General features: G+C 35.4%; 1 protein-coding gene across 1 annotated transcript in view; it reads right to left on the bottom strand.

The window, feature by feature from the left end:
- Positions 1-14,555, bottom strand: part of LOC119797587 (CUB and sushi domain-containing protein 1-like) — a 404,138-nt gene that overhangs the window by 199,002 nt on the left and 190,581 nt on the right. The window contains exons 9-13 of the mRNA XM_038306729.1: positions 12,731-12,834; positions 12,385-12,497; positions 7,421-7,603; positions 7,119-7,304; positions 397-537 (exon numbers count right to left, since the gene is read on the bottom strand). Coding sequence (XP_038162657.1) covers positions 397-537; positions 7,119-7,304; positions 7,421-7,603; positions 12,385-12,497; positions 12,731-12,834 — 727 coding nt within the window. The remainder of the gene's footprint in view (positions 1-396; positions 538-7,118; positions 7,305-7,420; positions 7,604-12,384; positions 12,498-12,730; positions 12,835-14,555) is intronic.

Here is a 14,555-nt window from a genome sequence, read left to right on the forward strand (position 1 = left end):
TCAGTGGATACAGATAAGGACCAATCAGATCTATTTAAATAGAAAAGCCCTTAGAACGGGTGGTTGTTGAGGTTTTAAAGAAATATTCAGCTCATGGTAGAATAATAGCTTCCAGCTTTTTTTTTTTTTTAAAGAACGTCATAAAAATACTGCTCCTTTACGGCCATTCTCATGACTCTTATGGGTACAATTCTGACGCTAAGAGTAAACACCTGCCTCCCACTATGTGATTGGTCTGGTGAATTTGAGAGTCTCCACATAGAGAATCACTGTGTATTGAAATCACACTATGTAAGTCATTGTGGCTGGCCACATAGCAATGTCCCTAAACACCTTGTAGAGCACACACTATCAAAAGGACTGACAGAAGCAGGTAAACAGGTATGCAGTACATACTTGTATAACTGATATTGAAGCCTTTCCCAGTATTGGAATGGTCAGACTGGAATTCCAGTCTCATTATATGTCCATTTGATGCAATCTGTGATGGAACGTCTTTTCCTGAGAAGGTCCCAAATGTTGTTGCCTCAGACAGACCTAAAATAAAACAAATTGCAGATGAGATTTTCAGAGATGCCTCGAAACATCAACAAACCATTTTTATATCAAATCAAAGAGTACAGGGAATATGATCTTCCTAAATCCGTCAAAGTCCAGCTTTGAAGTATTCCTGTTCATACTGTTGAATTTTCCACTTCTAGGTTAACTAGGGAATGTGTTTTCCAGTCACTTTCTAATAGTGTAGGAGTGTACTACTGTATGCACACAAGTGTGCAAAGTGAGAGTATTATTGTTATGACACTTCACAATAAATTATTTTTAATCTAATAGTATAATGTGAAATTAACAGTAAATGACATGAAAAACTAACACTATTCTTCCCACAGTTCATGCAGTGTAGAACAGAATAGAGTAGATTAAAACAGAATAGACCAAAAACCAGAACAGAACAGAATAAAATAGAACTCAAACATGTAGATGTGCCGGCAGCAAAGCAGAATTGGAAAATTAAATCATAGAGGTACACACAAGGAAGGAAAACAAAACAATTAAAACAAACGTTTTCAAATAGACAGCACCGCAAACATTCTTCGAAACCGGAATGCTCACATCAATTGCCTGAACTATGTGACAGCAGAGAGCCTTGTGGTTGGCCCTCTCGGCATCAAACTCTCCAGACATAATCGCACTGACATCTTTCACAAGCTGACAATACTCAAAGCGAACATTCCGGAGGGAAATATTTGTTTACTCAAAAGGTCCTGAGAGAACAGTCGAAGTACAAGACTGTGTACTGGATCCAAACTTTTACCCTGGAGAGTGAAGCTTCTCAGTCCTGATATCTACTGAAAGGTTAACTGCACCATCTACAAGTTTTCATTATCCACTGAATGAAATATGTGAATGTAAGATAATTTCCTTATACCAACAGAATACTGTAATTCTGACAATGTATGAGCAGTGAAAATGTATTGACAGTCCTCATAGTTCCTACTTCCCAGTAGTTCTTGTATTCTGAAACTGTTAGACAAGCTGTTAATATTGTGTCTCTTGCTATAGCAGTGCAAATATACAAACTAGCCAATTCAGGGATTAGTGATCGTAATTATTTTAAGTTTCTGATAAATCTCAAAAAGCATTTAGGCCTAACCAACATTAGTATGGGAAAGCATGGGAAAAAACTACTCTGATCAAAAGTGATTTTGACCAATTATGCTGAAATAAGAAACTTTCAAAGTGGTCTAACATGAGCACAAAAACATCCTAAAGACAGAGAAATAATGTAGAAAAGAGGACATAAACAATGTTATCCTAAAGCAAAGGAAAGAGGGGCATGAAAAGATCTTGTTCTTGTTACAGCCTTTAATATCAACTAAGCTAAATCTTAAAGGAGATTAAACAGCTTCTAACTACAAAAATCGAAATCTTGACTATATTAAACTTAATTGAAAATTATTTAGGGAGTCAAATTGTATACAACAGAAATGGGCATGGAAAGGGAGGTGAGAAAGAAAGAGGGTATAAGAACTAAGGGGAGAGAAAGAGATAGAGATAGGAAAGAGCGCATGAAAAGAGAGGAAAACAACACAAAACAGCAAAAACAGACAACTCAGAAGATATACAGCAACTCGTAGAAGTTGGCTTCCACACCTGTATGAGACGAGAGGAACAGAAAACAAAGATAACAACAGACAACCAAAGTAAAAATAAAAAAAGCTGCTCTTGCAGCTTGTATCCCTTAGATATCCATGTGTGTCACAGTCAAAACCTCTGGTGATTACACTATATTAATCAGGGTAGTATATATCTGTAGCAGCAGCTTAGTGTCTAGTATTATTGTGTATTTGTAAACACCTGGAACCTAACTTGCATGGTATGTATGCATACGAATGCTTGTGCAAAAAGGTTTCACTAAGCTTCTTCAGAAGGAAAATATTCTTAAAAGCAGGTGTGGGTGGCAGCATGATGTAATTCTTGAGATGGACTACGTCCCAAAGTCATCTACATGACTGAGGTTTGTTGACAGTAGCTGTTAATGAAGTACAATGGCCTCCAAAAGGATTAGTATCTTAATGTCCAAATATTCTGTACCATATAATTCAGAGTTAAATAGAAGTTGGTGTTAACGAGCAACTGAACATGTGGAACTAATAATGTGGTTGCTGCTAATATGTTTAATATGTTTATATTTGATAAAGTCATTTTAAAATATCTACACATTCAAACCTTAACATTTTTATCTGATGTTATTTACAGCTTTTGGTTTAACATGTTATAAGATTACTGCATGTGAACAGATATACAAACCACACTTTATGCTCAAAAATATATTTTACAATTACCTTTACCAGTCTGGATGTGATTTTTAAGGTGTTTTTGGATTCATACATTTATCTAAAAATGCTAAATTCATGTAAAACCCTTGTTAAGATTCTAGGTTCAATATTAGCTAAATAAATATTTTCACTACTTTTTGGTCACAAGTAACAAAAGTACATTGAGTTGTTGTAAAGAAAGTTACTGTCAGCTTTGCATAAAGGGAGGTTGTACCAACCAGATGAAAAGGTCTGTGAACAATCGAAGTTAGGATTTGATGAGACTGTTGTACTTTCCATCAGTGATTTGCGGATACTAAAACCCTCCTTTTTCCTAATCTATAAATAGTGCCTCTTGGAATATCTAGGCATCCTAGCTTTTGAAGGCATTTGCTCCATTAAAAATATTGGGGCACTGTTTTTGCAGCTGTAGTAGGTTGAATATTTTGGAGACATAAGAGAATACACTTTAGTTCATTCCAGGAAAACTTTTTTTTAAAGCATCCGTTTCAGTTTGTGTTGGTCTGTTTGAAAATATTGCTTGATGGAAGGTTCTGTTGATTAGTCAGAGTAGTTAGGGCTGAAGATGGGATGAAGAATTTAAAACACAAAGTTTCCCAAGATTTTTATTATTGTTACCCAATTGGCATACAAATAATATAATGGGGGAAAATGTATTCTGGACTCCAGTGTTTTATTTTACTGTGATTCTAATCTTTCTATTCCTGATTCCTGTTTGAAATAAAAATGCAGTTGAGAGAAAATATCCTTTACATACATACTATATTCTTTACAGGCTATAATATCTCATTTTCAGTTAATGCTACTGTAGATGTCCTAACACCATGGCAGGAAAGATTTAAAGGGCCCATCATCCCCGTAGGGTTTTATGATTGCAATAACTTTAAGATTGCCCTCTACAGCCTTTACAGACCTCACTGGGAACCCGATGAATGACCCCAAAGCTTCCCACAAAAACTGCCCAAGACATGCATCCTCTGTGTTCTTTGTGGCACATGTGTGTTAAAACTACTTTCCTCAACTTATGAGGAATACAATAAAATAACAAGGGGAGGACCAGAACACTGCCCAGATTATTAATTTGATTATGTAATGTACCTAATATGCAAGTAAAGTTTATATCCAGGAATACGTCTACAGAAGGCACCACTCGTAATGTAAAAATATAGATATGAAACTTTATGAACAACTGTATTAATTTAACATGAAACAATGAGTAAGGGGTTAAGAACGGCTTGTTATCTAGATTGAGCAGTTCTTGATAGACCAGATGTGGCTTAATGCCCATTGTACTGACGAATTGAGGGTGAAAAGCATACATAACTATTCATTTATGTATTTTCTGCACTGGTTAAAATTCCTATCTCCAACTAAGGTAAACAACTTTAAAATGTATTCCTTAGTAATTGCTTGTGTTAATTTTCAAGTTCACTGTGTAGCTTACATTTAAAACTATCAATTGTACAGTTTAGATTTGCAGGTGAGGCCTATCCCATTTGATATTTCTATGAGAAGTACTTTTCATATTCTCATATTTGATCTGGATTTAATTTAATTCAATGTAATCTGTTTTATATGACTTTCATGTTGTTTTTTTTCTCTCTTTTATTAACTGTTCCATCTTTCTGATATCATATATTAAAGCCCAGCAGGAATATAATACCGTTCCTGTACAGAACAAATTTCTTAATCAATTACTACAAAAATGTTTAATTAAAAGACACAGGTCAATAATTATTTTTGTAATGTAAAACATTTAAAAAAACATAAACAGTTATTTGATCTCAGGTTGCACCAGTGTGCTTAACTTTTAATTTACTGATCTGTCTACATTCTCACCCATATCTCTGTTTATGAGACACTAATCAGGTCCAAAAATAAAGATACTGGATGCAAGCAAAAAAAACAAGCTTCCTTCAAAGGATGGGTATATAGGGTAAAAAACCCCTTCATTGGAGGGAGCTCAGAACAGAGCAGCTACTTCTCCGTATTAACAGGAATCAGTCAAAGTAGTTAAGGCATTGCATTGGATTGCCCACTTGGTAATTCTCTTAGGTGGTTTACTGTGAATGTCCTACTACACAGAAAATAAGAAGGCCCTGGGATGCAACTGATTAGGCTGGAGGATGTTGCTGAATGGGAGGGATTGCTCCAGTTTCCTCCTTGACCTGTTAACCCTGTAACCTGACATTGGATAAGCAAAAAGCAATGAATTGATGGATGTTTGGTAATTTTTTGTTCATAAAGTTTACAACTTGTTTCAGTACCTAATGAGTGTATTCAAACTTGGCATATCTGGAGGTTCTGTAACCAAAGGTTGATTTTTCCAGTTTAGGGGTTCCCGGAATGTGATGCTTTTGACTTGAGTTTAGTATCTAGTTTTTTGTGACTTGAGAAATTGAGTTAAGACTAGTTATAGACCCTATAGTATTTTTCAATAATGGTCGAATGTAATTCCTGCTGACTCTCCCCTGTAGATGCATATCTAGAAAACAAAAAAAAACAAAACAAAAAAAAAAAAAAACTGAGGGTGACTTAACAAAAGCTACAGAGGAGAGCATGGCAGCATGCAGCTGTCTCAGAAAAATATTGTTATTGTTGCTTACGATAGAAGATTAATGTTAAATGGTTAAGAAAGAAGACTGAATTATCACATTTGATCTGTAAATTTAGGAGTGCGTTTGAGTTTATTTGACAGAAATAAGAGTGCAGCTCAATGCAGCCTCCCAGAAAAAAAATTAAATAAAAAAATAAAACAAAAGAATATTAGTGCTGCTGATAAGAAATTCCCGCTGCACTTAACACATCAGGCTATATTACTGCATTTCATCCTCAAATATTAAAAAAGTGTTTTTTTGTGTCCCCCTGCTGTCTAACTTGGCAGTCTGAAGGTAAAAAAAAGTCTGTTCTTAAATTATAAATTTCTGTCTGCCTTCAATACTCAGTAGATGAGAAATCCAAAAAAGAAGGGAAAGGAATCAATTTCAAATTGTTAATCCTGGCACTAACATAAATGCAGTGCAGCCTTACTGAATTTTATTTTATCGAAAACGACTTTCATTTTAACACGTTTATTTTATGACATTATAGACTTTTTTAAAACTCTTTTTTTAACCTCTAAATGCCTGTTTTCTTCTCTTCTAGTGTACCTTGATGCTATTTGTAGCACCTGTGCTTCTAGGCTGAAATGGAAGACTTTGACAGGTGTCATGAATTAGCTTGATTGTATTTAGATTAATTCAAAACACATTTTTTGGCCACTGGGAAAGAGACCAGCTAGGAGTCCTGGTCAATAACAAATATGTCAATTTTTGGAGGTGTTTTCCCCCAAGGCTCTTAAAACAGCAATTATCAAACAGCCAAGCTGCTACTGCAGAATTACAGGCCCATTTCAAAGCTCCCCTACTAAAAGTATTGAAAAAGATGTGTTTCAATAGTTAAGCCTCTTCCTAACAATGACCAGTGACTTCAACATCTTCCAGCCAGGCTAGATTATTATTGTAATAAAAATAAAAATCTAATAATAATAACATAACGTCCTCCACTTTATATTTAAATACATTGTCAATTAATAAATGCATTTACTGTATAGCAAGTTGTCAGGTCGCCAATAAAGGGTAGGCAGTATTCGACACCATTATAGCTAGGTAATTAACTAAAATGTTTAGGAGCCCCTGATGAGAAGCATAGAAGCTTTTTGTCCTAATTTTTTTTGTCTGAGCCATCCAGACAACTGTCATTCATTACAACTGTCTGCAAGCTGAAAGACGTTGAAGCAGGCCCTCCCAGCTGCAATTAACCTACCATTTTCTAAAAACCTTTACACAAGACGAAAGAAAGAAAAAATCCCTGCAGACGCAGAGGTTTACAGCCAGTCAATTAAACACAACTTCATCCTGCCTGTCAAACAGAGGCTTAACTTGAACCTGCCAAATCAATAACCCTGAAATGTGGAACAACAATATAATTGCTCTGTGTTTTACTGTGAGGTGAAAAAAATGATCAATGTGATGAAATAAAACATAAAATGGCAATTATCTTTCTGTCCGGGTTATCGACCAGTCATTCTTTAACCCAAATCCAGTCTGAAGACTACATTGGCTGCTCATAAAGACAACTGGAAGAAAAGGCTTTGACTTATATAATTTTACAATTTAAAGCAGCAATAAAAGGACAATTCAGGTTTCAGTTGTAAATCATTAAAACCTAACTGGCAGTAAAAATACAAATTATTTTAACCAAATATTAAAACTGTTTTTTTTGGTATCAAAAGATTACTACCTTCATCTTTGACCACCAGCCAATCGAACTGCGGCTCCAGGTCAAAGTCAGAGAAGAAGAGATGTATTCGACTTCCTGGCTCAGAGATAATCAACCACACACAGTTTAGATTGTTGCCATACTCCTCCGGGTAGTTTGGGGACAACACAGTCCCTGAAGGAGCAGTGAAATTAAAGAAACAAGAAACTGCAAAAAGAGAAGTGGAAAAAGGGAGGAGTTTTAGACAATCAAACATGTTAGTAAAGTCCACTAAAAATGATGCTTCAAATGAGTACAAACATCCCAAATATACATTTACTTACACACACAACTGGGCTTGTTTCCAGACCACTGGTTATTGTGCTGGCATGTAATGGTCTTTTCCCCCACAAGCTCAAAAGCTGACTGGCAAAAGAAGGTCAGTATATCGCTGTGCTGAAAGCGATCGCCGCTACGATGACCAAACGCAGGCACCCCGGGATCGCCACAACCTCCCCTGTCAATTTCTGTAACACAAACAGGTGGAATTTCAGTCCTGTTAACTCATTCCAGGAGGCCAACAATAAGACTTTTTAAAAAGAGCCCAATTTCCATCTTTAAATGGGAGCAGAACAAGAATTAGAACACTAAAAGCAGTTTTAATGAAACACGTTAAATGATTTGATTAAATGTTTTTTTTTTTTTTTTTAGGAAACACTGAATAAACAGAATACAGTTATGGTAAATTTTAAAGTCATAGTGAAATGGCTGTTCCAACCGTTGTATTTAGTTTATGTAATTTAGTTTATGTGATTGGTCGGTTATTTTGCCTCGCAACACTGACAGTTTTGTTAGCTCTTCGCCTGCCGAAGAGACAGACGTCCATCCCTGTGAACACTGGGACGTTACTCAATGGTAAAGTAAATTATTCTTATATATTAGCTGCGACATATGAATCAAGATGCTAGGACTGAAAAAATTTGACTGACAGATTGGCCGAAATTAAAAATGAAAAGCTGACATATAACTAACTGGCCTGCATAAGATCATGAAAAAACCCACATATTTTAAGACAGGATTTTTTTTTTAATAAATATAAATTTGGGGAAAAAAATAGTCTGATAAAGAGTACATTTATATACATGTTTAAGCCAGAATGATTTGACATTTAAATATGACTTCCCTATAACTTTAAAGCAGGATTAGTTAACAGAATAATATCTACTAATAAACTACATTTAATTGGAATATGGATGGATTTGGGGAGTGGGGTTGAGCTTGATCCTGCAGCAGGACAACAAAAAAAAACACAAACAAATTGAGGGTTTCTTTCAGACCATATTCTTGTATCAACATGATTTTGTCAAAGTCCATGCCTAAATTGAATTGACTCACTCCCTTTTATCCTGCAGGGCTTGTGGAAGAGATAAAACCAAAACATTTAATTGTCTACATTTCTAAAGCTAAATGTTTTCATCAAAAGACTTGTAGCTACAAGTATTATAAACAGATCATTAGTTTGGCTGCAGATCCATAACATAGCTAAAAATAGATTTTCTTAATTTTTGCTGAAGATCGTGTACAATTATCTCCAACTTCACAGTTATATATTTTATATTACATTGCATTGAAGTGAAAAATAATGGAAATAGGACACCAAGATCTGGAAGAAAGTTCTGCTGTGCAGTGATGTAGCGGCAATCTGTGTGAAATTTATTTAATTGCTCCCCCTCTTACAGCTAATTGTCATCAGGGTAATTGTAGTGCAATTCTGTTTTAATTGTAAAAGAAAAAACAATAGTTGAAGCATAAACAACACCCTCAACCCCATCAAGCATAATTGTTTGGAAATTACATAAAATTTAGGAGAAAGAAGAAATATATTATATTCCTCTCTTTTACAATCTGGCAATAAGGCATATGTCATCATATAACGCATTATCGCCTGGAACTCTGTCAAACAATCAAAATCTTAATATAACTCATATTTGTGTTTGGAACTCAGCCGGGATGAAAAAATACCCAGAAGAAGAAAAATAATTTAGGAAATCTCAGATGTGTTTGGCCAAGAGCTTTCTGTCACACAGATGACGAGTGTCAGGATGGATTTCAATTATCCTGACCCCAAAGTTAAGTCTGTCTTATGCTGGTAGCTGCCTCACCAAGATTTTGTTTTATTATTTATCCTCCAACTTTTTGCAGTTATTTTTTTTTTTCTCTTCGAATTCAAAAACTTTCACCCCAGAGTTCCCCTGAGCATACATTTCTGAATTATAGTTTGAAAACATGAAAATTCTATTGTCTTTAAAACAGACATATTGGTTTGATGAAAGCAGACTATATGCAAAACTTTGGGTGCATTAGAGTGTATTTTTCTTAAAAATGATATCACAATCTTACTCTTATATGTTTTACTTTTTGAAGGATGAAAAGACAATATGAAAACATTTACAAAGATGTAGGTCATTTAGAGTTTATATCCTTTCTGATTAGGTTAAGTTTGTAATACCAACAATAGTGAAATGTCATCCTGTTTTTCATTTAATGAATAAATCAATGCAAAAAAAAAAGAAAAAAAAAGAATTGTTATTAAATTTATTTGTATGAATGAGGTAAACACATGTATGTAAACATGTTAACTGACAAAGTCAGAATACCTATTTTTAAATTTGTTCTTTTAATTTTAAACATATCTGATAAAAACGTATTGTTTTTTGGAGGGATTTGAATACTGTTTAAATGCATTAATTGCAATGTTACTTTTTTGAGTGCATCATATTAACATGGTCATTTATTTTAATAATCCACAGGGTGCACACAAACACACAGGTTTTCTCTGAAAAAGGAGCATAACCTCATGCCTTTTAAGAAAACTGGTGCAGATTTGGGCTGAAAATCTAAGATAACTCAGGGGGGTAAGACTGATCAAAGTGCATATCGTGGTGATGTTATTGCATCTGACAGAATCACATATACCCATGCAAGGGGAGACATAAAAACACAGTAGGCAGTTGCTGGGTTCTGATGGGGGAGGGGTAAAACTAAACCATCTTCGGGAGATCATTTAGTACTGTTGGAATTTCCCATTTCTACTTTCTGTGTACAAAGTCTTCACTTTTGTGAGGCCAACCTGGTCAATTTCATTTTTTTAAGCTGCAATCAACATATAAAAACTTAGAAAATACACCTTGAAAACTACAAAGCCAAACTTATTCTTAAATTTCATGTTGAAACTAAAACATTTCAACCATAAAATTGTAGCTAAGGTTTTTCTAATAGTAAACTAGATAATTTCAGTTATGACGTTATTGCATCTGACATCTGAAAATACAAATAGGTTATGGAGCTAAACCCAACTAAGATGTTAAGATAAAAGAGCTATATTGTTTTAGAAGTCACATGGTTATTCAGTTACTGCATATTCCTGAGTGGGCCTGATCCCAGAAAGTCAATAACATCACTGCAGTAAACGGAACTGAAAAGATCCAGAATATAACTTTAATCTTTCCCCATTCCCCCTCTGAGTCTGCTCTGGTTTTCATGTCACATTACATGGCAAATGAAGACATAAACACACAACAGCTCACAACTACTCTGGTGTGAAAAAAACTGAAGGAAAGTTTTATGTTTTTCAGCTAAAGTTGGACGAATGGAAATTTTATCAAACATTTTTTAAAAATGCAGTTTTTAAAAGTCAATATTTTTCTATGTCAGTAAAACAAAAACAAGAGAAAAAGGAATAAAAAAAACATTTTGATCAAACATTTACGCAGTGGTAGGGCTAGATATGATCTATCCCGAGTATCTCTGGACCCTAGATGCTGTGGAGTTGTCGTGGCTGACATGACCTTCGAGATCAGTGGTCGTGGACAGTATTCCTGGACTGGAAGATTGTGGAGGTGGGGAACCAGAGGATGTGTTCAAACTATAGTGGGATCAAACTAATTTGGCTTCCCTGAAACGGACCATGCCAGCGTGCTAGGGATAAGAGTTCAATACAGCTTCTGGAAGAGCTTGAGTCAGTGCTTCACCACATCATAAGGATTCTGTTCAGGTGGCTCGGGTATATGTTCTTGATGCCTTGCATAAAAACTATATTTCAGAGGGAACTCTGGGTGTCTCTGCTGAGAGTGCAGCTCCCACTACCCAGTCCAGGATAAGTGGAAGATGAAAAGTAGGCATATAAATGTACAGATCCAGAAAATGCAGAGATTTTGACCTGTCAGCAGTCCAATAGAGTTGTGGATAAAAGGCAACTTTTAGAAATGTCCCTTATGCTATACACTTAAATAAAATGGCTAAACTACATCAAGCTCTGCTAACGAGCTAATAGAGTCAGGTGTGTTGAAGCATAGAACTATGTAAAAGTTGCAGGACAGCGGCCCTAAAACATGGCCAATCCTGTCAAGCAATTAGTTAATAGTCGGATGTAGATAATGTACAAAACTAATAATTTTCATTATTGTAAAAAAAGAACTTGAGGAGACATCTGTAAGGAAACTTAATGCTTTGAAATTGTAATTCTTTAGAAAAGTCTAAAGAAAAAAAAAGACCAAAGTGTAAGCTCTGCGTATGTATTCATCCATTTTCTTTTGAAGCCCTGAAATGTTTACTATTTGTCTTCAGAAGTTGGATAATTGGATCAGTTAAAGTGTTATATTATCTTCGTGTGTGCACACATGTGATAGGCCCCAGAGTCTGCAGCAGCTCTAATTAAGCAGCAAACACTAAGCCCAAACACTGAGAACACCAAGAAGCTCAGGTCAAGAAAAAGTGCACATTAGGAAATGGTGATAGTGTATAAAAATATTAAAACTGAAGATCCCGCAGAGCCCCATTAAAACAATTTTTAGGAAAACAGAGAAAATATAAGATCAAAACAAACCAGGTAAGAGGTGCACAACCCCATAATCCACCAAGAAGGAAAGACATGCATTAATCACGGGTAACATTGAAGATAACTGTAACTGTTAAGGGGCCTTAAACTTCTCAGCAGAGACCAAAAAGTGTGTTTGCAGGATTTCATTTTACTATACATGCAATAAAGCTTAGCTTTGTAACACAGTGTTCACAAAGGCTATTACCTAAATGCACAAAAACCAACACATTTACACTAAAGACAGACAGATATACAAGAAGGACAGACAGACTTTTTTGTATTCTGGTTAGGTCTGAAGCCATTCAATAGTCACCCATGATTACCTGCTTTCCTGCAATGCTGTGATATTTTACTATAGATGTGTGTGGGTGATTCATAAAAAAAAAGACCAGTTAAAATTTTAATTTGTAAATTAGAAAGAGCTCTTACCTTCATAGATTGCTTTGAACCCAGCAGAACCAATCGTGTCATCTGACTGCAGGTGTAGCCACATCTGATTCGACAAACTCACGATGAGATCGGGGACGCTGGTACCAGTGAGTCTATAAAGACACAGTAGTCCCAATGATTACATTCACATCATACTCCTGATCATTTTATACTTTTTTCTTTAGTAAAATGTGCAAGAGTTTTTAATTTAAACTGTAGAGTTAAACATTTTTGAAAATATCTCTCCAGAGCACAGAGTCTCTCCTACGCTTTACCTTGTGTTTTCCTAACTTATTTTATACTTTTACGAGTAACTTATGGATAAGAAATTATCACTGGTGCTTACACATATAGTACCCTCCGAGTGTCACCTATCTTTCCACCGTCTCCCACAGTCAGGGTGTCGTAGCCTCTCTCCAGGTCAAACTCTTCAAATGATAGCTTTATAACCTGAAAAATTAAAACCCAAAATTAAACATAGGGATGCTCATAAAATAAGATGAAAAAAATCATTCATTTCTGATCAAATATGTGTTGAAGTTATATACCTTCTGTGGCATATAGCCTTTAAGTACAACCAATAACAACTCCAACCTTAGACACATTTTTAAAGTGACTCATCATGAAAGAAAACGTATAATGGTACTTAAAGCTGAACAATTAAACAAAAATCATGTACAGAATCATGAAGTCACAAGTTTCACTTTTTATGGCAACCTGAATAAACTAGCAACATTCAGTCCTGTTGAGGCTGTTTGTTTTCTTAGTTTCCAATTTTTCCCCTTCGAGAAGATTCCCAAAAATAGTTTTGCTTCCTATCCAAGCTTTTTCAAGCTTTGAAAAAAGCTTCCTAGGTCAGAAGCGAAACATCTTCAATCTTGAAAAGGAAGTACAGTGGACTTTTTTTCTTTTTTCAAAACTTTTTTTGGAATGACATAATCTTCACCAGCACCTTCCAGAAGACCTCAAATAACTATTCACCTTTTAACCATGAATTCTATAGAAAAAAAGAAATCTGATTATTTCATTAAATCTTATGTTCAGTGTAAAGCTTGGTACAGCAGTATGAATTTCCCATTTTCTTTGATGGACTCTTGGCTGGTCCCCATAATTCCTCTTTAAACGTCAATCTTTGTACTAAAATATTTTTGCTGTCATGATTTGTTGACCTTAAGATCTAAAGAGATGCTCCACCTCCTGGCCAGACCCTATAATTAAGTGAAAGGGTGGACTCAGAGTAAAAAAAATATGCACACCCAGGAGAAGTAGGGGTCACTCCAGTGGCTGGAAGTAGGAGGGGATTTTGCTGGGAATTGTAGGGAAGTGGGCTGCCATTCGGCTGGCGTTTGACTGGGAAGGGCCATTTTGAATGGCTGCTACTGTAGTAGAAACATTTAAAAAATGTGTTACTTAACTTTTATAACAATAGAAATAACAATAATATAGAAAAAAATGAAAATACATTTTTTTTCCAGAAAAAGGACTTCCTCAATAGCCAGGTTTTGACTTACTAAATGAATTAAGAACAATCTGTCTTTTGAAAAGATGCAATAGCAGGAAAAAGTTGCATCATAGATTTAATGTAAAGAAATCCAACTGCACAGGAGTGGATTTAGTGTGAGGTTATAAGTCTAGGGGTTAATGTATTAATCTGAGTATGGTTATGACTCAACCTCACATTATAATGAACTTTGAGCTATTTCTTTAAATTATGGGTGATTGTAGAAATGAGTATGAAAACCACGTTAAAGATGTGCTTCAAGGAGGGGCCATTGTCATCTCTACTTTTTGTCGATAACATTGTTCTGTTGGCTCCCCCTAAAGCAGGCTTCACACATACCACTTCACGTCAGTTCGGTTAACAACTGCAAGACATAGCTCTGCAGCAATCATTGCCTACTTATATGACATTAGAAGTGCATTGCCTTTCATTTTGAAATTTAGCTGATTCCCTGTGTCTGACTTGTTTTATGGTTCATCTGATTTTTATAAAACTGATGCTATTTGCCAAGTCATTGGTTGAAAATAGACTTAATCCGTATATCTGATGAACAATGGAGGGGAAAGTCTATCATGCTGCTGCACAACCCAGTCCCATTTGCCAGAGACGACTTTTGCCCCTTTACCATCTGTGCCTGGGTGAATGCATTGCAGGAAAGTTTGTTCCAAAG

The sequence above is a fragment of the Cyprinodon tularosa genome, unplaced genomic scaffold, assembly GCF_016077235.1.
Source record: "Cyprinodon tularosa strain WSP-4 unplaced genomic scaffold, ASM1607723v1 ctg59, whole genome shotgun sequence".
Classification (NCBI taxonomy): Eukaryota; Metazoa; Chordata; class Actinopteri; order Cyprinodontiformes; family Cyprinodontidae; genus Cyprinodon; species Cyprinodon tularosa.